Genomic DNA, 24,842 nt, shown 5'->3' with positions numbered 1-24,842 from the left:
TAGTCTTAAACAGATTAAAATTAATGGCTATGCATCCCTTTCAATAAATTATTATATTTAGAAACAACATCATGACAAAAACTATGATTATACTACCACAGGTCCTCCTCACTAAGGCAGAACACCAGGCAAGAATTGTTTCATAGCAGCATCAAAGAAAATCAGCCTCAAAGTGACCTCTGGAATAGATCATCTGGTCCACTTCTGTGCCTGGAGGCACAAACAAGTGTCTGTTGATCCTTCCTCACAGATATGTATATATATTCAACCAGTCCTTGAACCTCCCAATGACAGATTCCACAGTCTCCCTGTGGCAACCTTTTTTAAGATGGTTAAAAACAGTTTCCCTCTTGGGAATAAAAAAAGCAATGCACAGATAATTTGGAGTAACTAAAATAAACCCTAGAATTTCAGTATGCAGTGCCACCTACTCCAGGAAGAAGAAAGGGGTGAAGCAGTGAGAAATGATGATACAGCAGTGTACACTTGATTTATGCCTGTTTTAAAGATTCTGTGGTTTAGATTCATATCCTACCAGGCACCTCTACAACTGAACAACGCCTGCATGAATAACGTATGACCTGAGAAACAGCATTTAATTTCATACGACTGTGGTTAACTTCTACAAGGTCAGTGAATACCTCATACAGTTCAACTCCTCTTGAAGGCATACCTCCACTACAAAAATATAGGCCTGGCACACAAGTGTCATTGGTTTAAGAAAGAGCCACCAGGAAGTGTAAAAAGAGCCAAGGTGGGTCTAACTTCCACTCAGTTCCTCATGGAAACAGTTCTTTTGTGAGCCAGAGGAATGGATTAGGAAACTGGTGAACAGCAGTCCCAAGGAAATGGGCCAGATAGAGACCACCCAAAAAGCAGAAAAGGCATAAGAATGGGACTGGAATTAGAAGAAACTATTTGTCAGTTAGAGATAACCAAATGGTCAGAGTGGTGCTTGCAACCATTGCTCATACAGAAAAAGGTGGAGGAAAAGCCAACACAACACCTGAAACCCAGGAAAACAGAGGACTAGATGCCCATATGAAGAGAAACTATGTACTTATTTTGAAAGAGCTTGATAAATTATGTCCCAGGCAGAGTGAGATTATTTTAATAACCTCTAACTATGGGTTCCTTTGAGAGGCACGCATGAACTAAAATGAAGTCTATGGTCACTGTATTATTTAGATATAGCCTCCACAATATTATGCTGCAAGAATTTAATTTAAAAAATTCCTATGTGGCATGTCTCTTTGAAACCACCTATGGAGAATTCATGCTATATTTTCTGGATATTATCAGTAAATAAATCCTTTATAACCTGCTTGTAATTGCAGTAGACACACATTTAAGCAATTAACAGTTGCATTTAAAATGGGATTTTCTTATTTATAAAACAAAATCCCACAGAACTCATTTACAAAGGCATTAAGATGGTGAAGGGAAAGGGATTGACAATTACGCTGCTCATCCAATTACAAAATCTGAATCTTACTGTTACTTTCCAAATCAGCAGACCATTTAATGAAACTTGGGATAGTTCTGTCAGGGTAGCAAATTCCTTAATTAATACAGCAGAGTATAACTCTCTGAAATATTGGTTTTCATTTATAAGAGTATTTCCAACAAAAGTCTCATTTCTGCTAAGTCCAACTCTGCCCATCTGGATAAAAATTATTTTGGTAAACGTCCTGTCAAACTACTGCTGACTAACATGTAACTCTTTAAAGTAGTACAATACACAGAAGAAAATCATGTGAATTGTTGCCAAGCTTAAGAGCTCCAAGCTATGCTTTAGAGATTTCATTATTGTTATTACTGTTTTACAATTACCATTTGCAGGTAAATGACAGGGTCTGTATGATGCTGCTGTACTTTTGTCTGCTGTTGAGTAGAGATTCTGGTCAAACAAGGGAAGGAAATGCTGTGAGACCAATCCTCTGTTGGCATAACTGCATTGATTTCACTAGACTTATGTCAGCAGAAAACATAAGCTTCTGCTTATATTTAAACAAAAAAAAAGCAAACCACCAAAAAACAAACAACAAAAAACAACACACACCATTTGCTTTTGCTAAAACATCTTTTTCAACTGAAGAGTAGATGACAGGATCCACTCCTAAACCTAACAAAGTACATACCTTCTCCAGTAGCTCCCTGTCTTTCTTGTACTGAGGAGCCCAGAACTGGACACAGTGCTCCAGATGTGGCCTCACCAGGGTCGAGTAGAGGAGCAGGATCATCTCCCTCGACCTGCTGGCCACACTCCTCCAGATGCACCCCAGGATGTTATTTCTCTTCCTGGCCGCAAGGGCACACTCCCAGTTTATAGTCAATTTATCATCACCAAGTCCCCCAGGTCCTTCTCAGCTGAGTTACTCTCTAGTAGGTCAGCCCCAGCCTCTACTGGTGTTTGGGGTTCTTCCTCACCAGGTGCAGGACCCTACCCTTGCCTGCTTTGAACCTCATTGTTTTCTCTCCATCCAATTCTCCAGCCTACCAAGGTCCCACTGAAAGGCAGCACAGCCTTCAGATGGTGAATAAAGACCTAGGAATTAAAAGAAAGGAATATGTTTGGGAAAAAGAAGAAAAATTCACTGTATCTGGGGTTGGTGAAAGAACAGGTTAGGTAGACTGGCTCATTCTGGAAAGTTCTCAGATGGATTTTCAGTAGCAGAAGCAGGAAATACATTGCTCCAAGAGCTCTCCAGGACACAACAGCCTTAGTTAACCTGCAGTGGCTGAAGCTGCCAGGATTGAGACACTAAATGAGAGCTGAGACAGTTAAAACTGACTTGTATTTTTTTTCTTCACATAAAGGAGAGTTGTAAAAGTAAAACTTGAGCATTTTGCCTCATTAAAAGTATTTCCACTGGAAATGGACTGTAGGTAAATCCACATAAATAGAGACTAGTTGCATTCAACTGCAATTACTCCTACATTCTCAATTCCCATCTAGAGAAACTGCCCTTTCTTGAGGTGATAGGCAATTTTCTTTCAGTGATAGCTGACGTGTGGATCTCTTCCTAAGCACAGACTGGGAGCTGTGCTTCATTACATCTGCTGTGTTTGTGATGAGGATTATCTGTAGCTTGAAACAGAAGTGAGAATGAAACGAAATTCTTTCAAAGGATGGTCATTAGAAGTCCTACAACAGTACTCCAATGAAGTACTTCAAGACCATTTTCTAATTTTAAATACATTTCTCACTGGTTATCTGCTTTCCACAGAATTTACCTGACTACAAAGGCAGCAGACAAAAACCTAAGTAAATCTGTAATACTGACTTCTATGATTCTGCAACAGAACATCTCAAATTTATTGATGTAATTCTGACTACAGTTGTAGAACTCATTCATTGCCACTTGTTCTCTAGTTTAAAAACTGATTGAGAAAGAATCAAGCCAGTGCAGACCATTAGCATAAAAGAGCCCACATAAGCAGATTTTTTACATGTAACGCATATAGCGATTAAAAGACACAATTGTGAAAAAGTGTTCAGGAGAACCACACTGCAACATATTCTCACATAGCTTTTTGTCATGGCATCACCAGGTTTCAGCACGATTTGGACCTTTTGCAAGTTATGCTTGTAAAATGAAATTGGTTGTCATCCATTTCAGTTCTTCCCTATTCCTGATGTGAGAGGTCAGAATTTTTCCAGTAATCCGTCAAAGCATGATTTTACAAAACACCATTTTGAGGACTGTTCTCTGGAACACAGTCTACCAGGCATGTCACTGCACCTGCTGTTGTCAACATTTCTCAATAATCTTTTCATGGTAAGCTTCAAAGGATATGAACTTAAAACCTTCTTTCTCTTGAAAAGCCTGTCGGTCTGGAGTATCTTTGAAAATGGCTACACTTAGCTTGATTAATCAAAGTTATTTCACAATATTCTGAATGAGCAAACTGACCAATTCTCTGTGGAACTGATCTCCTACAAATTGACATCATTCTTTATAGGTGGAACACCTTTAAGCTGGAAATACACTGGGCGTTTTCATAAATCAAAGCTGCTCTCACTTGGATAATGATACATAGGAATCAACAACTCAGTAGTATGTGATGCACAGATGGTTCTTTGGAAAAGGAACACATTATTATTTGCATGAAATAGTATTTTTAGCATATAAACATGAAAAAAATATTTTTTGACACATCCTTAACTGATAAGTTTCATAATATTATATTTTATTCTTGCACTTGATGGGGACTCAATGGTTTGAGGGTCCCAGAGCAAGACTCAGATAACTGGGCTCTATTCTGAGTCTCACCATCAGTCTAAGATGATCAGAAGGCATATTTTTGATCTCTGACCCTCAGCTCCCCCTCTCTTTAGTATCAGAAGAAAACGACATACCTCCTAGTAACTTGGTGCGAGAACTGCAAAGAAAGGTGTATATCAGAGCTGGATTGCTGTGATCATTACAGTCCAGTGCCATATACCAGACACATTCACACCATCTGAAGTGGGGCTTGCATTCTTTTCTAGAGGGGAGGAATCTATCCTGCTTGTATAAGCATGGCACTACCAGCTTATTCTACCATCAGCTTGTGGTGCCTAAGAATTCAGTACACCCTGTTCAGAGTGAAAGAGAGATGACAGTTGACTGTCTCAAAGATTCCCTAAAGTAAACAGGATAATCATCAGGCAGCTATATGAGAAAGAAAGAGAAAGTGCTTAAATTTCAGTTCTGAACTACACCTTTGGAAAATAGGTTGTTCACAACAGAAATGTATTTTAGACATACAGATTTGTTACTAGTTTAAAAGTCACAGGAATTGCTCACAGGCAAAAACTATCTACGTGTACAACTGGAAAGGCAAATAAAATCTTTCAACTAATATTTTCTTTTATAGCACATACTGAGTATGGCATACAGACATAGAAATTAATTGGGTTATGTAATTTATGTCTTGTTCACAGGCAGATGCCATTCATTTTTCACCTCAAACAGAAATGCCTGTATCTTCATCTGCTGAAAAAACATTCAAACCATACACCAGGTCTACTTGTACCCAAGAATTTCTGAAGGGGAAAGGACAGACAAGAAATAAGTCTGGGTGTTTCAGGGAATGAAGAGGAAGAGGGTTTTCTTTTTTTCAGAAGGGCTTCTTGCTTCTGAGACTCAATCAGCTTGCACCATTGGGTTTAGGAAATACCCAGTTAGTTTCTGCAAATATCCAGTTACTTTCTGCAAAACCTAGTTTAAAACACTTGGAGTGAGAAAATAAGGCATGAAGAAATCTGTGTTACATGACAATAAACTGCTTTAGCATATATACTCCCCACATTTCAGACGAATGGATTAAGGTAAATTATTAACGTTTGTATCTTGCTTTAAATATGTTACCAAGCTTGTAAATTAAGCCTGACATTTCAAACGTCAGGAAGCAAGTCCTTCAATTGACATTGAAGTATAAGTCCACTGGAGAAAACCATAATGAATGCAAAATGAAAAGATGTATCATGGTGCAAATGCACACTATTAGTGGCAGAGAGTCAGATTTAGCATTTCTTAACTGTCAAGCATGCAACTTTGAGATTTAAATAACTTCAATAAATGCTTTTAATTAAATAGGTAATTACATGTCAAACAGGAAAAATACTTAAAACCAACTATTTTTCACGTTCAATAGTCTCTACCTGAGGATTGTGAAAGTTAGCATCCCCAGTATTTAAAATTACTGATATCACCTGTAACTGCCAGAACTGGAGCTGCTGGAAGCAGAGGACTGGAAAGAGCATGACTGAGGAAGGTGGACTGTGGCAGTCTGTTTGCAGGATGGAAGGATGCTCCCGAAGCTCACTCACACCTCTCCTTGTCCCCTGCATCACTCCCAGAAACACAATACTGTGACCAGGTGCTCCAGATACAACTGCAGCTGGCCAAGCAACAGCGTTTGGCTGTAATATTTTCCAAATCACAAACCCCTATCTGCAAACAAAGACTCACTCTATGACTAGGAAAGGAAGCTTTCAAATAGCCTTTTAAAATATTGTATAAAAGAAGAACAGTTTTCCATTACGTACTCAGACATAGAACAGAAGAGTGGAGGAAAACATACCTCGCTGGGTCTGGATATGTGTCTTTTTAATCTATAATTATTGCTATGTGCAGGGCTTGCAAGTGGGTTGGTCTGAAATAATCCTCTCTTTCTAGGGAAAAGTAAAAAATCTCAAACAAATCAAAGGAAAAAAAAGAATCACCCCCAAGGCCCCAGATTCCAGCTCCTTCACCTTTGCCTTGGTCTACATGGTCTTCCCAGCTCCAAAGGAAATTTGACTACAGCAATACAACTGCGATACATCGCAAAGTAACATGTCCTCCCTGCACCACCATATACTTCAGTTAAAACACTAGTAAGTTCCAGTACCACATATATACTTTGGGGTCTTTGTTTGCATGGAAGCCAAGCATCAGTCCTTTTTAGGCAATTATCACCTTTTCACCTGGGAGAGCAATAGCAATGTGTTCTTTCCTCCTAAAAAAGCCTCATGGAAAATTTGTAAATCAATGACGTGTTCCTTGTCAGGACAAACTACCTGGGAACACCTTTACTGAAAGGTCTACAGTCCAGTGGCAGAAGTGATAGAAGTTTGAAACCCTTTACAGGATCACTTATCAACAACAGAACTTCAAATAAGCACAGAAAATCTTACCAAGCCAGTCAGTTTGTCTGACAAAGGCTGTCTTGAGAACACTTACTGAAACCCATCCACTGATGGAGCAGGTAAGACCATTAATACACTGTTCTGTAACGTTAAGTATACCATCTATTTTCTATTGTCCATATTTTTCCATATTAATGATAATGAAACTCAAATGTTCATAAAAGGACTCAGTCTGTGAAAGCCATTTTGTCATAAAGGTCATGCTTTCAAATAAATGAAGACTTCAATTTGCTATCGGCCTGTGAGTAGCATAAAAATTCAAACCCACTTCAGAACACTTACTTAGATTGTCAAAACTTGTGCAAAGGTTTGCTTTTCTCTGCAAAAGATAAGCTTGTCAACCCAAAATAAAGAAGGACAAAAGTTTGAAGGAGATGCTGCTCCCTGTCCTGCTTTGTTGTTGGTGATGGCCTGAGGAGCTGCATTCCAGCTCTGCTAGGTGCTGCAAATTGTCTCTCCTTCCACATGCTCAGGAACTCACTTTTAGTTTTTAAGCTAGCATATATTTTCCATGAGTAGTATCTGCAGATAAAGGTGATCAAAATGAGGACTAGGCATTAAGCTACAAATCATTTAATAAGCTACTTTTAAAATGCTTCCCTTCCAATAATCTCTCTCCAGTGCCTTTTCCTGAGCTTTCTCATCATGCCTCACTCGCAACTGCTATGAATAAACACTGCATTTGGAACTTCAGCAATTGTAGATGTATATAGGCTACTTGAGTTTTCCTAGATCAGGCACCAACAGCATAAAGCTGAGAATAATAGTCATGCTTTGTAAGTTTGCCAGGACCTCGTGCACTTCGCAAGGCAATAAGCACACAATGAGCTCTATGTTACCACAATTTCACTTCTACTAGACTCTGGGGGACTTGTTTTGAGCTAAGTATATATGCTATTATTACAGCTACACACCCCTGCTTCACAAGGAAATGTAACTTAAGCCAAGTTCTGAAATCTAGCAAACCAGGTCAGAGAAGAAACACTACCTCCCGTTTCATGAGTAGCCTCCTGCCCTATTTTTAACTCCGTCTTTTTAGGAGGATGTGTCCAGTGACCACATATGCCACAGCTGAATCTTTGCAAACATGACCTCTTTCAGAGAAGAGACTTACACCTGTTCTCAAAATCCAAGGCTTTGAATTTCCCTTTGGCTCAAACGGCAGTCAATGCAGGTCATAGACAGGCTTTTCTTCACAATTTTAGCAAGAAATGCTGCTCAATGAAAAATCAGCGTGACAGACCTCCCTTCAGCAGGAATGAAAAGGTAGAGTTGTTAGAGCATTTCCAACTCAACTAAGATAGCTCACTACTCAGCTTTTGTGCAGAGCAGTCCTCAGCTCAGAATGTTCTCCAGACTGCATTCTCCATTTTCTCTCTCCAACTGATATATACGGCCATATATCCAATAAAATCACATGGATGCATAACTATGTATTACATCAACACTTTCATTTGAATTTATCTTGTATCTCTACATCCACTCCTTGTCAATTTAATTTTTCACTTCTGTTCTCTGCATAGTTTAAAGCCTTACAGGGTGGAAAATAATGGCACTGATATCTTTCTGTCCTTCACATAGCTATGATAACACTTGCGACTGTGAAAAACTACAGCTAACACTGCCATTACATTGCTGAACTAGTCTTAAAATAGGTACAGCACTTAGGAATCTACAGCTTTGGAATAGAAATGGAAAAATCTTTCACTGGCCTGAACAGCGGCAACAGAAGTTCCTCAGCAACTGCTTATGGCAGTGGTAAATCATGCAGTACCACCATAGTGAGGCAATTATAGTAGGTGCAAAAGGTATTTCAGTCCAGAATAAAAATTGTTTATAAGATCTTAATAACTATGGAAAAACAATAGCAATTAATATAGTTCTGAGCAAAAAGGAACCTTCTTCCTATGTTGCTCTCTGTGCTGTCACGGAATCATTTCTGTCCCTCGATCTCACCAACTATGCGCAGAGCAATCATATTGTCTCATGTCCCAGCTGGCAATTTCCATGGTCAATTCTTTAGAACCTAGTGTTCCCATTCCATTTTGCCATGGAAGTCTGCACTTAGTTTACTTTTTCTATCATCATTAATCAGAGGCACAGTAAAAAAGATTAGCTTAAAAAAGAGAAATAAAATTCACTAACATTGATTTTCCTCTCTACAGCAAAACCACAGAAAAAGAGGTATCAAGCAGAGATGTGATAGGAATTAGTGCTGCATTCCACTTTGCTTTACACAAAATACAGGGTCCACTTACGCTAAGAAAGCTTGAAGCAATATGAAACGGTCTGAGATTAGTACTACTATTTGCAAATAAACAGCAACAAATACATTGTCTGACCTGAATAAAGAATAAATCCTTTGGGGTTTTGAATCAGTGTTTGATTCAGTCTTCCTCCTCTTAGTTCATTTCTGTGAAGACCAGCAGCAAGTAACAAAATAAAGATGTCACCAACACTGCAAAGAGAATGACAGGATTGGGAATCTTCTTTCCTCTACACCCTGCAATATGGCAGGCAAATATAAAAGCCATTGAGGAAGACAGAAAACTCAATTACTTGACCTACAGAAATTCATTTCTCTTTTCTTTGTTTCTGACTCCATAAGATATCACCTATTGCTACTGCTGAACCCAGGACACAATCCCAGTGGGATAGAGGGCAAAAAAAAATGTTGAGAATTCCCCCTAAAGCACCTGGAAACACCATGGAAGGGAAACACAGCAAAGAAGTCTCAAGGGAGAGTAAAAGGCCAGAGGCATTTGCATCTGCTCTTTTTCATTACTCATGGTAGAATCTCTTTCTCATTGCTTACAGAAGGTGATAAGAAAAAGCAAATAATCTCTATCTTCAGCCCTTCCCTCTCCAGAATATGGGTGTCCAAAAGGTGGATCTGACCCAGGAAATGCATTGAAGATAATGAGCTGCATATTCTGCACCCATATATTTTGTTTAGCTTGGGACAGGAAAGGGAGGTAGAGGTATGTCTGAACTCAGTGGCAGGAAAACAGTTATCTTTGGCACTCGTGACTCAAACAGCTCTGCTTGTCCAACTCGGAATATGAACATCACTGGTGATTAGACACCAGTCACTTGAAAAAGTCATCACTCTGGCAGCTTGAAAAGTGGCTTGTTTGAAACAGCATTAATCTCAAATACCATGGCTCTCTAGAGGAATATTCAATTAGCATCTAGAAGTGCTGCACGTGGTAGCAGTCAGCAGCTATTGTTGTACTCAGCAGGAGAGACCCACAATGAAATGGAACAGCAAGTGACAAAATAAAAATAGGAAAAACAAAAACAAAGCAGAAAACAGGAATAGAACTGCAGGAAGACATTTTGGCTATTCACCTAGAGGAAACATAATTTCATCACAGAGTCAAAGAACGTGCTCAAAAATGCAAAGAAAGGGAACTATGTCATACATGGGAAATCAGCTTGATGGTATAATACTAAGAAACATCAGAGATGCAGTTCACTGAATGGTTGCGGATGGGGTTGTTAGTCATACAACATAAGGACAAGTCTCCTGCCAGTTATACTAGATCTGACCATCTTTTCCATGTTCCTCTCCACCCACATACACACTAAGTGACTAAAACCGTGGTGGGGAAATGAAGAGGGCAAGCACAGCCAAAAGGAGGCATTTCCCTGTCGGGATCCAGACCCCATGCCCCAGTCCCGAAGGAGTTACCCAGGGCCACTCTCCTGCAGGGAGAATGCTGGGCAGCCCTGGACCCCAAGAAAGCCAGCAAGACTTTCAGCACCACTGTAGAGAAAACAAACCAAACAAGCAAAACCCATAGGCTCTTCACAGCTGCTTTCCTCCCCATGCCTTTGTACCAAATTTTTTACTACCTTTTTTTTTCCAGAAGAGTGAATTTAAACTATTTGACATCTCAGAGGTAACATGGCTTCAATACTCCAGCTACAAAAGGTGTCAGCTACAATAAATGGTGATTTTAAAAATGCTTAATCACTTGACATTCACACCTTCGAACTACTGCATGAAGGGCTACACATAAAGATGAATACTGTTACAAATCTCTCGGGTTTCTTTATCCTGTCAGCACCCCCTTTCACGAAAGCACTGGCAAAACTTTCAGCCACCGCTCATGACATTAACAGGAAAATAATGCTGGGGTTTGTAGCAGAATATTACAATTGAACGAACTTTCAGTTTCACTTCATGCAATTACCCCAGCAACAACAGCAAGCATATTGAAATCACACCACCAGTCAGCAAATTCACATTTAGGACAGCAATGCACTGAAATGATTGGCAGACCACCGATATTTCTTATGTACCTGGATTAACACTGATAACTGCAGAGTCTATGTCAGTTTCTCCACAAAATTCTAAAGTTATAGGTAACAAATACAAACATTTTTCTTATAATCCCATCCTTGATCTTTTCATGTTATTATTGGACTTCTTATTCCTAGCTACATTGTTGCTAAAATAAGTTGCTCTTTTTTCCTACAAAATATGCCAAACCCACTCTGGAATGCATTTGTATTGTCCTCTTACTAGGAGAAATCCTGTAACATTCCCATTGACCTAATTGCAATTTTTGGCCTGAAAAGATGACACGTTTGTGTGAATCTGGTAAAGCTGTTGAAGCAAATACTAGAAATGAAGTACGCTTCTGGCCCCTTACATAAAGCTCCAGGCTGAATCCCCTTAGGAATGTGATGGCATTTCTTCTCCCTGCTTTCTTCTAAAATCCTACTCTAAGCTGCTTAAAAAAAAAAAAAAAAGAAAAAGAAAAAAGTCCAAAATAGCCCAGAAACTTAAGTAAAGACAGCTGGAAAGATGAAAGAGTGATAATGCTTAGATGCAAACCAAGCAACATGTTCCAACAACTGGCAGGGGCTAAATTCTGTCCCAAAAATGTATGTTATTTCATCTGTCATTAAAAAATACTGTGTCAGTAGGGAAATCTCTGAAACCACAATACAATTACATTGTTTTAAGTCTCTATTTGGAAGCATTATCATTACTTCAAGAAAACCAGAGTTTTCGTATTTATACACCCTCAGTGTGGTACCTGCTACAGCAAACCTTCTTCCTCATAGCAGCAGAAGAAAACAAATAATTACAGGACAAAACTGATCGTTCAGAGATAGTTTGAAGTGTTGGTAAATACCACGTGCCATCATCAGGCAAGCAACTCAAATGCAGTGATATTATATGAAAACCACCTGCAATATTGTGTCCTGTATTAGATTCCAAACACAGTTTGCAGAGATTCCCAACCCAAAGCAACTCCTGCTTTTGTCTCTGCTGCAGATGAAGCTCACGCTGGGCAAAGTCTCATTTTATAGCAAAGACAGTGCCATTGACTGGTATCCTATAATCTTGTTAAATCCTTGGATGTGCCCACAATCCCATTTATAGTCATGGTGCAGGAACATAAATATAACTGTGTTTCTTCTGTGTCAGTGTGCTGTGTTCCCAACATATTTCTGGCTGTAATACATGCTTTTAATTTTCTGAGCTTCTGTCATGGCTTCCTTACCTGCACAGATCTTCTCATCATAGGTCTCGCACATCCAGTCATGGCACTCACACAGTGGACCATAGTATTTGCCAGACTCAGTCACTTGGCAGATGCAGACTCCACACTCACATCTGCCCCTGTCACTGCACAGCTTTCCCCCTGGAGCACGGCACCTGAGCTCTGACTCAGTTCGGGATAGCCGGCATGAAGGACGATCCAAACCACTCCTGCAGAGGACAGCAAACGGAACAAGCTGTGGCCAAAGCCAGTGGCTGCAGCTCAGAGCTGGTCTGATGAGAGCCTGGCTCAAGGGCAACCACACCCCTGCCATGGCTTCAGAATATTGTTTTAAATGCTACCACTTTAGCTGTGCTTGTAAACTACTTCTTGCCTCAACTCACCCAATTTTCTTCTCTTTCATCAGAAATCTCATTGCTAGCTGTGTTAATGCTTATATAGTATTTTACTGACCATGTTAACTGAATTAGGTTCATCATCTTTTTCATTATGTGTATCTGGTATATAAACATATACTTCTATAGTTTAATTGTTTATCATGAAAGATTTTAATCTGAATTATTCCAAGAGGGTTGGAAAAGATGCATACATCCAAACATCTAGGTAGCATAACAAGAATATCTGATACCAAAAAGCAAAACTATGGTCGATTCTAATAAAATACATTGCCAAAGTAATCTTTCTGATTGTCAGATACATAGGATCCATGCTTTCATCAGAAAAGGAAACCAAAGTAATCATTGCTTTCCACGCAATAGTGTAGCTTGTCGCTGTGGCTTTAGTAAAGTCAGCAGAATCTGGATGCTAGCTCTAAAGATCTGCAGCTCTGCCGTGCAACTGTACCATGTACTGGAGCACAGAGAGATCGTACACAGGGAAAATCACACATTGCCTCATCAGGAGCTGGACTGTAGGAAAACAGAACAAAGGGCTGGCCAAGACAAAAATAGGTGCTCACAACACAAGGGAATGTGGAGGATTCAGGTGACTAGTACCTGCACTTCTCAAACATTAGATTTTGCAGGCTCTGGAGCAAAGGAGGTGCTGGCTCTAAGAGCCAGGCGGGTGCTGGCCCTGGTAGAGGAAAAGAGCAAAGTGCAGCGTACCTGCTGAGCAGGAACTCACAGGGGTTTGTGGTTAGGCGCCTGCTCTGCTCGGGCAGCAGAATTTAGAAGTTTGTGTGTAGAGAGTCATCACTGTCCAGATCTTCCCCCTTCACTCCTTTAAAAATCTACACTTTGGGCATAAAATACAGCACTGCAAATGACCCCCAGTGCTTTCACAACACCTCTTTAGGTTCCCAGTGACCCAGATCACTTCCCTCAGTGTCACTTTAAGGCAGGCAGAGGAAGAGCTCACAAACCGCTCCAGTGTGCCCTCCACAACCGCAGCCTCTGCACTCCTGACGCCTCTTAGCCAGTCGCAACCGCCCCCCCCAGGACCTTCAGAGCCAGACTTACCGCAGGGACAGGGGGCCGGCCGGCGGCGAGAGGTCACCGGCCGGCAGCGAGGTGACCAGCAGCAGCACCACCAGCCCCAGCAGCCGCTGTGCGTACATGGCGCAAGCTGCCCTGCTCCTGCAGCGGGACAGCCGGCAGGACAGACCCGCCGAGAGTGCACAGAGCTGCAGGCTGGACAAGCTGCTCCCCCCGTGCGGCAGTGGCTCTGATTAGCTGCCTGGAAGCGGGATTTGGGCAGCACTCTGGGAGGGAGGCCGGTGCCAAACCCCGAAGTTTACAGTCTAGGCAGGGAAGTAATTAGAAACAGTTGTGCAGCCAGATGGTTTATTTTGATGTTTTAAAAGTGACCCATTCACAGATGTGAATGAACTGTCTAGTTCTCAAAGTGCAGGCACTGTAAATATTTGAGGTATGTGCTATCCCCCTGTCCTTTGATGGATGGCTGCTTGGGATAATCTGTGTGTGGGAAATGTGCACCGCTGAGGAGAGACAGGGCCAGTGCTCCCAGCTTGAGCATCCCTGCCTGACTGGCAGAGCACCTCCCTCTTCTCCTTTCCCTAAGGTTACCTGCTCAGACCACTGCACTGTGTGACACCACAGGCTGCCAACCTACAAATTAAAAACCTGAGCAAATTAAAAAGTATTAATTGTTTCCTAATGCCTCATTAAAACAGGCAGAGTGGTGTGAGATTTTGGAAGGGCTTTAAAACTAAGATAAAACAAGGGATAGAATCAAAGAATCACAGAATGGTTTGGGTTGGAGGGGACCTTAAGATTATCTAGTCATGCACAGGGACACCTTCCCCTAGACCAGGTTGCTCCAAGCCCCATCCAACCTGGCCTTGAACACTTCCAGGGTTGAAGCATCCACAACTTCCTTGAGCAACCTGTTCCAGTGTCTCACCACCCTCACAGTAAAGAATTTGGTGGGAATGGTCATGTGCATTTCCTTATGCTACAGAAAAGGTGGAACACTTTTTGATCCCTCTGGTTGTCCTGTGAAATTACTGACTGCCTGATACTTCAGAGATAGAAAGCCTTTAAAGAAACAAACTTTCACCACAAAAGATGGTAGGATATATGTGTACACACACATACACATATGCTTTTTTAAATCAGGCAGCTGACAGAAGAAACTTTCACTGATTCCAGAGACTATATTGGAGATTAAAGCCCTTAGCTCTCTCAAGATGAATAACTCTTGCTTTATTTTCATATTTATTATCTGGTATACCACAGATTATACTGTTCTAGAAAACATTTTAAGATTTGGTAAAAAATCCTTTGACTCAGATGCTTGCATTTTATGTAGTGAACTCCAGGGTACAATTCCACGGATTCATGTAAACATAACTACTTCTGCTAGTGATCTTCCTGAAAGAAAAACATCATCAAGCATTTGACTTCGCTTTTCAGGTCTCAGAGATGCCAAAAGAACATTTAAATTCCAGTTTGAAGCCTGTAAATCCAGGTTTTACTCAAGGACCCATTCAGTTAAACTTTCACTGAAACATAAAGAAAGAGATTGGACAAAATTGTTCTATTTGTAAAAATATATTCTTATTCCCTGGAGATATACAGCTTAAAACCAAACATGATTCCGGACAAACACAAGACTTTTGTCTTCTTTTAATAGGTTGTCTTGAAATTGTGATATGTAAAACATTGCTTTTGTAATGTATTATCCCCTGACATATAAACTTGCCCTAAAATATGAGCAAGTAGAATTAGGATGTAAAAAGATCTAAAGGCCTGTATTTAGATATGCTGTTATAACTATACTATTGCATATGTATGCAAATTTTTAACCTTTTTTTCTGCCTTTTATAGTATATTTCATATTGCAAATATGTTACAGAATTTTCTCATGCAATGCATCTGGTAAAAAACCTGCATTAAGAGTGATCTGTTGGCTTCAGTCTTGTGAATGTTTACAGTTGTGCTAACCTCGTGCACTTGACTTATTTTGATGGATCTAGTGAAAGGATGAGTAATATTCGCAGGCCTTTATTTCTGACAGTCCTTGAGCTTTGAAGTCCATGCTTAATGGACTAGATGTTCTATCTGTGAGATAGCTTTTCAAATTTATTTGTTGTGCTCCAATTCAGAAAAACAGAAACAGAACAAAACCACCCTAAACAAACCCTTAGATTCAAAAAGAGAGCACTTTTAAGAAAAATATGATTGTCAGAAATTGTACTGCCAGAAGTCTGGAGTTAGAGAAGAATAAATAGAAAGCTTTGCATTTTAAATAGCATTTCCCTTTTGGCACTAAATTATCATTAATCCACAAACTAAAATGTTGCCATCTGTTCATTTTCCTCCTGTTTCCTTGTGCAGACTGGTGCTAATAGGTATTCACAAGACCTTCAAGCATCCTGCAAACTATAACTTCAGATGAACCACGAGAAGACATCCATCATGATATGTTGACCTTATCATGCTCTATTTTTTATTTATTTACATTGTCAAGGTCTTAAGTGATACACGCCTTTTGGCTGTGGACCTTTTGAATTTAGAGAAGGCACAGCTGCACAGGCCAAGGGTGAGATATTTGAAATGTGCACCCAGGGCTGAAGTTTAATAATTGCTCTTATGTCTGTGTGCCTCTAATACAGTATCTTGGTGCTCCCTTATTAAATTTTAACCTTTGCTCGGATTTATTATTTAATCATTTAAACCTACAATGTTTGTATGCATGCATGTACGTGGTGAGGCCCTGACATAGGCTGCCTAGAGAGGCTGTGGCTGACCCATCCCTGGCAGTGTTCAAGGCCAGGTTGGATGGGGCTTTGAGCAACATGGTATAGTGGAAGGTGCCCCTGCCTGTGGCAGGGGGGGGTGGAACTAGAGGTCCTTTCTAACCCAAACCATTCTACAATGTATATATATGTATATATGCACACATGATATGCATTTGGAAGGTTGGGAGCAAAGTGGTTCCCAAAGAGGCTGTAAATTCAATTTAAAAGGAGCCAGACTCTCTCTAAATGAGCACCTGATAAGCTGTCTTTAGGACTGCTCACTTCTTTTCAGCCACTACTGCACATAGTCTTCAGGACCTTTGTTCTCTACCGGATAACATATGCCTACACAAATTAGAACACTTGTAAAATACTATTTTTCTTACATATTGGAGTTTCAGACTAAGATTTCAGACCTGTAGGTGCTTGGTAGATGTACACTTTCATGTCACTACCTGCAAAGTAAAGGTAGAGAAGAAGATGTCAACACAATGCTATGAACAGGGGAATCTGGAGCATACTGATAATACTGAACAGCCTTTTGAAAAGTAGGCAATAGGTTTAAATAATACTTGTCAGACAAGACATGTCTTCAAATAAAGATGTGGAATCAAGAAAATAAGTGCTGTTAAACACACCTACACTTGAACCTCAATTTAAGTCTATCACTATTAGTGCTCTTATTACAAGTCAGCAGGATTTGGTAAGGTCAGAGACTGGGATAAACCCTTCTCTGGCAATTTCATTTTTCAGCAGAGGAACCAGCAGTATAATTTCCTATCCAAACCGGTGATGGCTATTTTGTGGTTTCATAGCCTTCTGAACTGTGAAGAAGTGTGATGTAACATATGCGTAAAAATCAAGTTGCAAGCCCTGGCTAGACTAGGTAATTCATAGGAAGTAGGGGTTTCTTTTATTTGATTTTTTTTTTTAAGGCAAGCAATATCTTAGCTTTAACTTCCCTAGAACTGTTTTTTGTAGTAAAATAAATTATTTTAATATTAAAACAGAAAAAAAAAATAAAAAAACCCAAACAAACAGAAACTAAGAAAATGCTTTTTTTACTTAAGAGTGGTCTAACACTGGAACAGACTGCCCAGGGAGGTTGCAGAACCTTCACCGCTGGGGATATTCAAAACCATCTGCACAGGATTTTGGGCAAGTGGCTCTAGGCAGCCCTGCTCTCAACAGGCGGGCTGAACTAGATGATCTTTATCTCTAGAGATCCCTTCCAACCTCAAATATGCCATAATTCTATGACTCTGATGACATAGTGTGCTACAGAACAAGACTTGATTTGATGTGGGGAGGCAGACGGACACTGCCAACTCCTTTATTACAACTTCTTAGTGGCCAGCTAAATTTTGTTGTCACTTTAACAAAGCTATTAGGTTTGCAAACCACATCCCATGCTATTTTTGAAGATTTTTTTTTCTTTTCAACAAGACAAAGCAAAATGCATATCTAGTGAAGAGTCTTAAGCTTTAAAAATTCTAGAGACCACCAAACCTGTCAAATAATCCTCCTGGGTTTTGACTGAATCCATTTTAACACCATGGGTTTATAAAAAAAATTATCACAGGGATGGAACAACTCTGCTATGAGGAAAGGGTGGGAGAGTTGGAGTTGTTCAGCCTGGAGAAGAGAAGGCTTTGTGGAGACCTTATTGTGGCATTTCAGTTCTTATAGAGGCCTGTAAGAAAGACAGGGAAAGACCTTATAGCAGGGCCTGTTGTGATAGGATGAGGGGTGATGATTTTAGACTAAAAGAGGGGAGATTCAGGCTGGATGTAAAGAAGAAATGTTTTACAGTGAGGGTGTTAAAATACTGTTAACAGGTTGCCCAGAGAGGTGGTGGATGTGCCATCCTTGGAGACATTCAAGGCCAGGCTGGATGTGGTTCTGGGCAATCTGATCAAGTTGAAGATGTCCCTGCTTAGTGCAGGGGGCTTGGACTAGATGAACTTGGAAGGTCACTTCCAATCCAAACTATTCTGTGATTCTATGATTTTATATAAGTGGTGACACTGCAGAGTGTCGTGGTTTAAACCCAGTCAGGTAACTTGTTCACTCACTCCCAGTGAATGGTGCTGAGCTGACAACAATCAAGGTCTGTCCCATCCCCCCCCCCCCCCCCCGCACTGGGGCTCTCCCCTTCCCCAATCCCGGAGGAACAAGGGAGGAGGATCGAAAGAGTGCAACTCCTACGGGTTAAGACAAGAACAGTCCAGCAACCAATGTACAACACAAATCACCACCACTACCACCAACGACAACAATGATAAGGGAAAATAACAAGGGAAGAGAATACGATACCACCGGCCAAGAAAACGAGTCCCACCCGGAAGCCCGTGTCCTTCCTGGGTAACTCCCAGTTACCCCCCACCCCGGGCATGACGTGCTGTGGTATGGAATACCTCCCCGGCCAGCCCGGGTCAGGCGCCCCGTCTCTGCTTCCTCACAGCCTCCCCTCCTCCCTGGCAGAGCATGAGCCTCACAGAGTCCTTGGTCAGGGTAAACATCACTTAGCAACAACCAAAAACATCGGCTTCACCAACACTGTCCCCAGGCTGGAAGTCAAAACACAGCACTGCACCAGCTAACACAAAGGAAAAACATGACTGCTACTGCTGAACCCAGGACATTATCCACCCCTTATTCCGTACCATTCACGTCGTGCTCAGATCCCACATTTTCAATACACCATCGCTCTCCCACATATATACATCCATATACATACAGACCAAGAGGAAAAGATCATTTTCTTAGTGCATGGACCAATTCCTATAATGCTTCCGAGTCCATTCAGCCCATGATGTTCAAAGTTCATTCTCTGTTGGGATGATGGCTGGAGGGAAGTCAGGGCCAGTCGCTGGTGGCCTGGAGACATCTAGTTGATGGGCTATAAAAGCATTACACAGCAGGCAACAGCATACAATTGAGTTCACTGGCTGTTTTCCCCTAAAATCAAATCCCCTTGAGGTATACATCGGACTTCCCCATCTTCCCGCATTACCCACCAAGTATATCCAGGTCCCTGAGCAAAAGCAATCCCACAAGTGGGTTTGCCTTTACCTGAAGCAGGAATAACCCAGACTGTCTTCCCCAGCAAATTCTTCATATGCACCACGGGAACTTTGTCCCCCTCTACAATATGTAAAAGTTCTGACTGGGCTGGGCCAGCCCTGTTGGCAGATCCTCTGGTGTTGACCAACCAGGTTGCCTTTGGTAAGTGTGTATCCCAGTGCTTGAAAGTTCCCCCACCCATTGCTCTCAGTGTAGTTTTTAACAGCCCATTGTACCGTTCGATTTTCCCAGAGGCTGGTGCATGGTAGGGGATGTGATATACCCACTCAATGCCATGCTCTTTGGCCCAAATATCTATAAGGTTATTCCGGAAATGAGTCCCATTGTCTGACTCAATTCTCTCTGGGGTGCCGTGTCGCCACAAAATCTGTTTCTCAAGGCCCAGGATAGTGTTCCGGGCAGTGGCATGGGGCACAGCATATGTTTCCAGCCACCCGGTGGTTGCTTCCACCATGGTAAGCACATGGCGCTTGCCTTGGCGGGTTGGTGGCAGTGTGATATAGTCAATCTGCCAGGCCTCCCCATATTTATACTTCAACCATTGTCCTCCATACCAAAGAGGCTTTAACCGCTTGGCTTGTTTAATTGTAGCACGTGTTTCACACTCATGAATAACCTGGGCAATAGTGTCCATTGTTAAGTCCACCCCTCGATCACGGGCCCATCTATATGTTGCATCTCTGCCCTGATGGCCTGAAGTGGCATGGGCCCACCGGGCCAAAAATAATTCGCCTTTATGTTGCCAATCTAAGTCCATCTGAGCCACTTCAATCTTAGCTGCTTTATCCACTTGTTGGTTGTTCTGGTGTTCCTCAGTGGCCCGACTCTTGGGTACATGGGTATCTACATGACGTACCTTCACCACCAGGTTCTGCACCCGGGCAGCAATATCTTTCCACAGTGCAGCAGCCCAGATGGGTTTACCTCTGCGTTGCCAGTTGCTCTGCTTCCATTACTTCAACCACCCCCACAGGGCATGTGCCACCATCCATGAGTCAGTACAGAGATAAAGTACTGGCCACTTTTCTCGTTCAGCAATGTCCAGGGCCAGCTGGATGGCTTTCACCTCGGCAAACTGACTCGATTCACCCTCCCCTTCAGCAGTTTCTGCAACTTGTTCTCCAGGACTCCATACAGCTGCCTTCCATCTCCGATGCTTTCCCACAATACGGCAAGAGCCATCAGTAAACAAGGCATACTGCTTTTCACTTTCTGACAGTTTATTATATGGTGGGGCCTCTTCAGCACACACCACCTCCGCCTTTGGTGACATTCCAAAATGTTTGCCCTCTGGCCAGTCCATGAGGACTTCTAGAATGCCTGGACGACTGAGATTTCCTATTCGAGTTCGTTGTGTAATTAGTGCAGCCCATTTACTCCATGTAGCATCGGTTGCATGATGTGTAGAGGAGACCCTGCCTTTGAACATCCAGCCCAGCACGGGCAACCGGGGTGCCAGGAGGAGCTGTGCTTCAGTGCCAATCACTTCCGAAGCAGCTCGAACCCCTTCATAGGCTGCCAGTATCTCTTTCTCAGTTGGGGTATAGCTGGCCTCAGATCCTTTATATCCCTGACTCCAAAAGCCGAGGGGTCGACCTCGAGTGTCCCCTGGAGCTTTCTGCCAGAGGCTCCAGGTAGGACCGTTCTCCCCAGCTGCAGTGTACAGCACATTTTTTACACCTGGTCCGGTCCGGACTGGTCCAAGGGCTACTGCATGAACTATCTCGCGTTTAATTTGCTCAAAGGCTTGTTGCTGCTCAGGGCCCCATTTAAAATCATTCTTCTTCCGGGTCACATGATAGAGAGGGCTTACAATCGAACTGTAATTTGGGATGTGCATTCTCCAGAACCCCACTGCACCCAAGAAAGCTTGCGTTTCTTTCTTATTAGTTGGTGGAGACATTGCTGTTATCTTGTTGATCACATCTGTGGGGATCTGTCTACATCCATCTTGCCATTTTATTCCCAAAAATTGAATCTCCTGTGCAGGTCCCTTGACCTTACTCCGTTTTATGGCAAAACCAGCTTTCAGCAGGATTTGGATTATTTTCCTCCCTTTCTCAAAGACTTCTTCCGCTGTATCGCCCCACACAATAATGTCATCAATGTATTGCAGGTGTTCTGGAGCTTGCCCCTGTTCCAGTGCAGTCTGGATCAGTCCATGGCAAATGGTAGGGCTGTGTTTCCACCCCTGGGGCAGTCGGTTCCAAGTGAACGGGACACCCCTCCAAGTAAAAGCAAACTGTGGCCTGCACTCTGCTGCCAAAGGAATTGAGAAAAATGCATTGGCAATATCAATCGTGGCATACCACTTGGCTGCCTTTGACTCTAGTTCATACTGAAGTTCTAGCATGTCCGGTATGGCAGCACTCAATGGTGGTGTGACTTCATTCAGGCCACGATAGTCTACTGTTAGTCTCCATTCTCCATTAGACTTTTGCACTGGCCATATGGGGCTATTAAAGGGTGAGCGGGTCCTGCTGATCACCCCCTGACTCTCCAGTCTACGGATCAGCTGATGGATGGGAATCAGGGAGTCTCGGTTGGTGCGATATTGCCGCCGGTGCACTGTTGTGGTCGCAATTGGCACTTGTTGTTCTTCAACTTTCAGCAACCCCACAGCAGAGGGATCTTCTGAGAGACCAGGCAAGGTGGACAGCTGCTCAATTTCCTCAGTCTCCAAAGCAGCAATACCAAAAGTCCACTGGTACCCTTTTGGGTCTTTGAAGTACCCTCTCTTGAGGAAGTCTATGCCGAGGATGCATGGAGCCTCTGGACCAGTCACAATAGGGTGCTTTTGCCATTCCCTCCCAGTCAGGCTGATTTCAGCCTCCAGCACAGCCAACTCTTGGGATCCTCCTGTTACTCCAGAAATATAGATGGGTTCCACCCCTTGACAGCTTGATGGCATCAGGGTACACTGTGCACCGGTATCTACTAGAGCCTTATACTTCTGTGGGACTGATGTGCCAGGCCATCTGATCCACACAGTCCAGTAAATCCAATTGTCCCCTACCTCCACCTGGCTGGAGGCAGGGCCCCTCTAATGGTCGTCACAGCATTGGACACTTAAGTCATGGTGAAAGGGATTATTCTTCGTTATCACAGGAGCTGGAGTAAAATCAGCTCTTCCATTCCATCTGGGAAACTGCTCACCAGAGACTAAAGCCGTAGCTCTCATGGGACGATCAGTCTTGGCCCTTGCTCCCCTCTTCAGTTCACTCACCCATTCCTCCAAAGCTGAAGTAGGTTTTCCATCCCACTTTGTCATGTCTTCTCCGTGATCCAGCAGGTAAAACCATAGGGTACCCCGTGGCGTATACCTCCTGTATCTCCTCTCTTGAACAATAGGACGCCTTTTATTAATAGCTGAGACGTGTGTTGGTACACGTGAGGAGCTGGATAAATCAGATAGATCGTCCCTCAATTGTTCGAGGTCCTGGGACAGTTTTTTCACAGCTGAGATGATGGAAGGGGTGAGATTGTCTTCGAACTCTCGGAGTTTATGAACCATTTCATCCACTGTTAGTGGTACTATGTCATTCCAGGTTACTGTTGCCAGCGAATGGGCATATGATGACGGTGCATTCCGTGTAAGTTTTCGCCACATGGGTCGTGTACATTCAACTTCATCTGGATCTATAGGCGTATCCCCGTTATTCAGCTTGATGTGATAGATCATCTCTACGATGGCCGATTCCCTCAGAGACTGGATGCCTTTGTCTATAGTAGTGCACTTGGCCGAACGACTCGTAACATCGTCCTTGTACGGAAACCTTTCTTTCACAGCTGCCAAGAGCCGCCTCCAAAGGCTGAGGGACTTTTTCTCTCTTGCAATTGCTTTGTCAATTCCCCCTTCTCTAGCAAGTGATCCCAGCTGCTTGGCTTCTGTACTTTCTAGTTCGTGACCATCGGCCCCACTGTCCCAGCATCGGAGTAACCAGATGATGATGTGCTCCCCTGGTTGATGGGTAAAATCTTTTCGCATATTCCGCAGCTCGGTTGAGGTCCGAGGTCGAGAAGTTACCTCTTCTTCTTCTTCTTCGTCATGTGATGATGACTCCTGATCAGATTCTGGACCGGGTGGTGAATTCATTGGTTCTTCATCTCGCTTCACCCTTTTTGCCTCCTTTTTGCTTGTCCTCTTGCGTACAGGGGCAACCGATATTGGTATGAATTGGTCCTCTGGTTTGGCTGCAGTGATTATCACTGTGGTTTGAGTAGCAACTGTACTTGTTCCTGGGGGTGGTGCAGCTGCTGTGCTTGGAGCTGGGGTGACTGCACTGTCTGTTGCAGTTGAAGTTTGAGCAGCTGCTGTACTTGCCACTGGGGTAGCTGCGCTGCTCATTGCAGCCAAAGTTTGAGTAGCAACTGTACTTGTTGCTGGGGGTGGTGAAGCTGCTGTGCTTGGAGCTGGGGTAACCGCGCTGTCTGTTGCAGTCGAAGTTTGAGCAGCTGCTGTACTTGCTGCTGGGGTAGCTGTGCTGTTCATTGCAGCCAAAGTTTGAGTAGCGACTGTTGCTTTGCCCTCAGATCCGCCGACATTCTTTTCTTTTTGAAGGTGCTGGATAGTGTTGAACAAGGCCCTGTAAGCATAGGCCAAGCCCCAGCACGTTGCCATGATTTGTCCATCTCTGGTATGGCCAGAATGACCACACACCGCATTTAAGTGTTTTACTAATTCTTCTGGATTTTGCAGTTGTTCGGTAGTGAAATTCCAAAGTACTGGAGGGGCCCACTGACCTAGACACTTGCCCATACTATCCCACACACCCTGCCACTCATGGCTGTCCAGCCTCAGGGAAAATCTCTTGGTCCTCCTACATCATCGTTTGACCCCAGACAAGACCCAAACTTGACTCTGCTTAACTCTTGAAATCAGTCGTGGGCAAAACACACTCTGTATGCGTGCTAGCATGGTGATTCCCATCACCATCAGCAAACAAGTCTCAACAGCATTAAAAGGCCATTCAAAAAATTCAAAACTCTCAAATGTAAATGGTCTGGGGGGACCACTGGGAGGGTAAAAGGATGTCTCCTTCACAGGTTGAGCACCTGAGAAGGAGAAAAAAGATGTGTAATTGCTAAGCACCTCCATCATATACCTCCCAAAGTATAAAGGTGGTGACCACACTGGGAACATAAGCCAGATCAGTTTCATGATCAATGATTCTATTGTATTACAAGTCATTACCATAAAGTACAATGGGACAAAAACCTTAGCCCAAGCCCCACACTTGAAAAACACTAATACAGCAAATACCGGATGGACGTAAGATACGATATACTGAAACTGTGAGATCAAGAGGAACAACCTTGAGAGCCAATAAATCAGCATTGTGACGAGTGA

General features: G+C 42.6%; 1 protein-coding gene across 1 annotated transcript in view; it reads right to left on the bottom strand.

Annotated features, from left to right (window-relative positions):
• Window positions 1-13,759, bottom strand: part of ITGBL1 (integrin subunit beta like 1) — a 134,973-nt gene extending 121,214 nt beyond the window's left edge. Inside the window, exons 1-2 of the mRNA XM_057402106.1 lie at window positions 13,662-13,759; window positions 12,202-12,410 (exon numbers count right to left, since the gene is read on the bottom strand). Coding sequence (XP_057258089.1) covers window positions 12,202-12,410; window positions 13,662-13,759 — 307 coding nt within the window. The remainder of the gene's footprint in view (window positions 1-12,201; window positions 12,411-13,661) is intronic.
• Between the last annotated feature and the right edge of the window lie 11,083 nt (window positions 13,760-24,842).

Source organism: Pezoporus wallicus, unplaced genomic scaffold (genome assembly GCF_028554395.1).
Source record: "Pezoporus wallicus isolate ANWC-B61680 ecotype Strahan unplaced genomic scaffold, APGP_CSIRO_Pwel_v1 contig_6520, whole genome shotgun sequence".
Classification (NCBI taxonomy): Eukaryota; Metazoa; Chordata; class Aves; order Psittaciformes; family Psittacidae; genus Pezoporus; species Pezoporus wallicus.
Note: the sequence above shows the minus strand (reverse complement) of the source record. Positions and strands in the feature narration are given on the sequence as shown.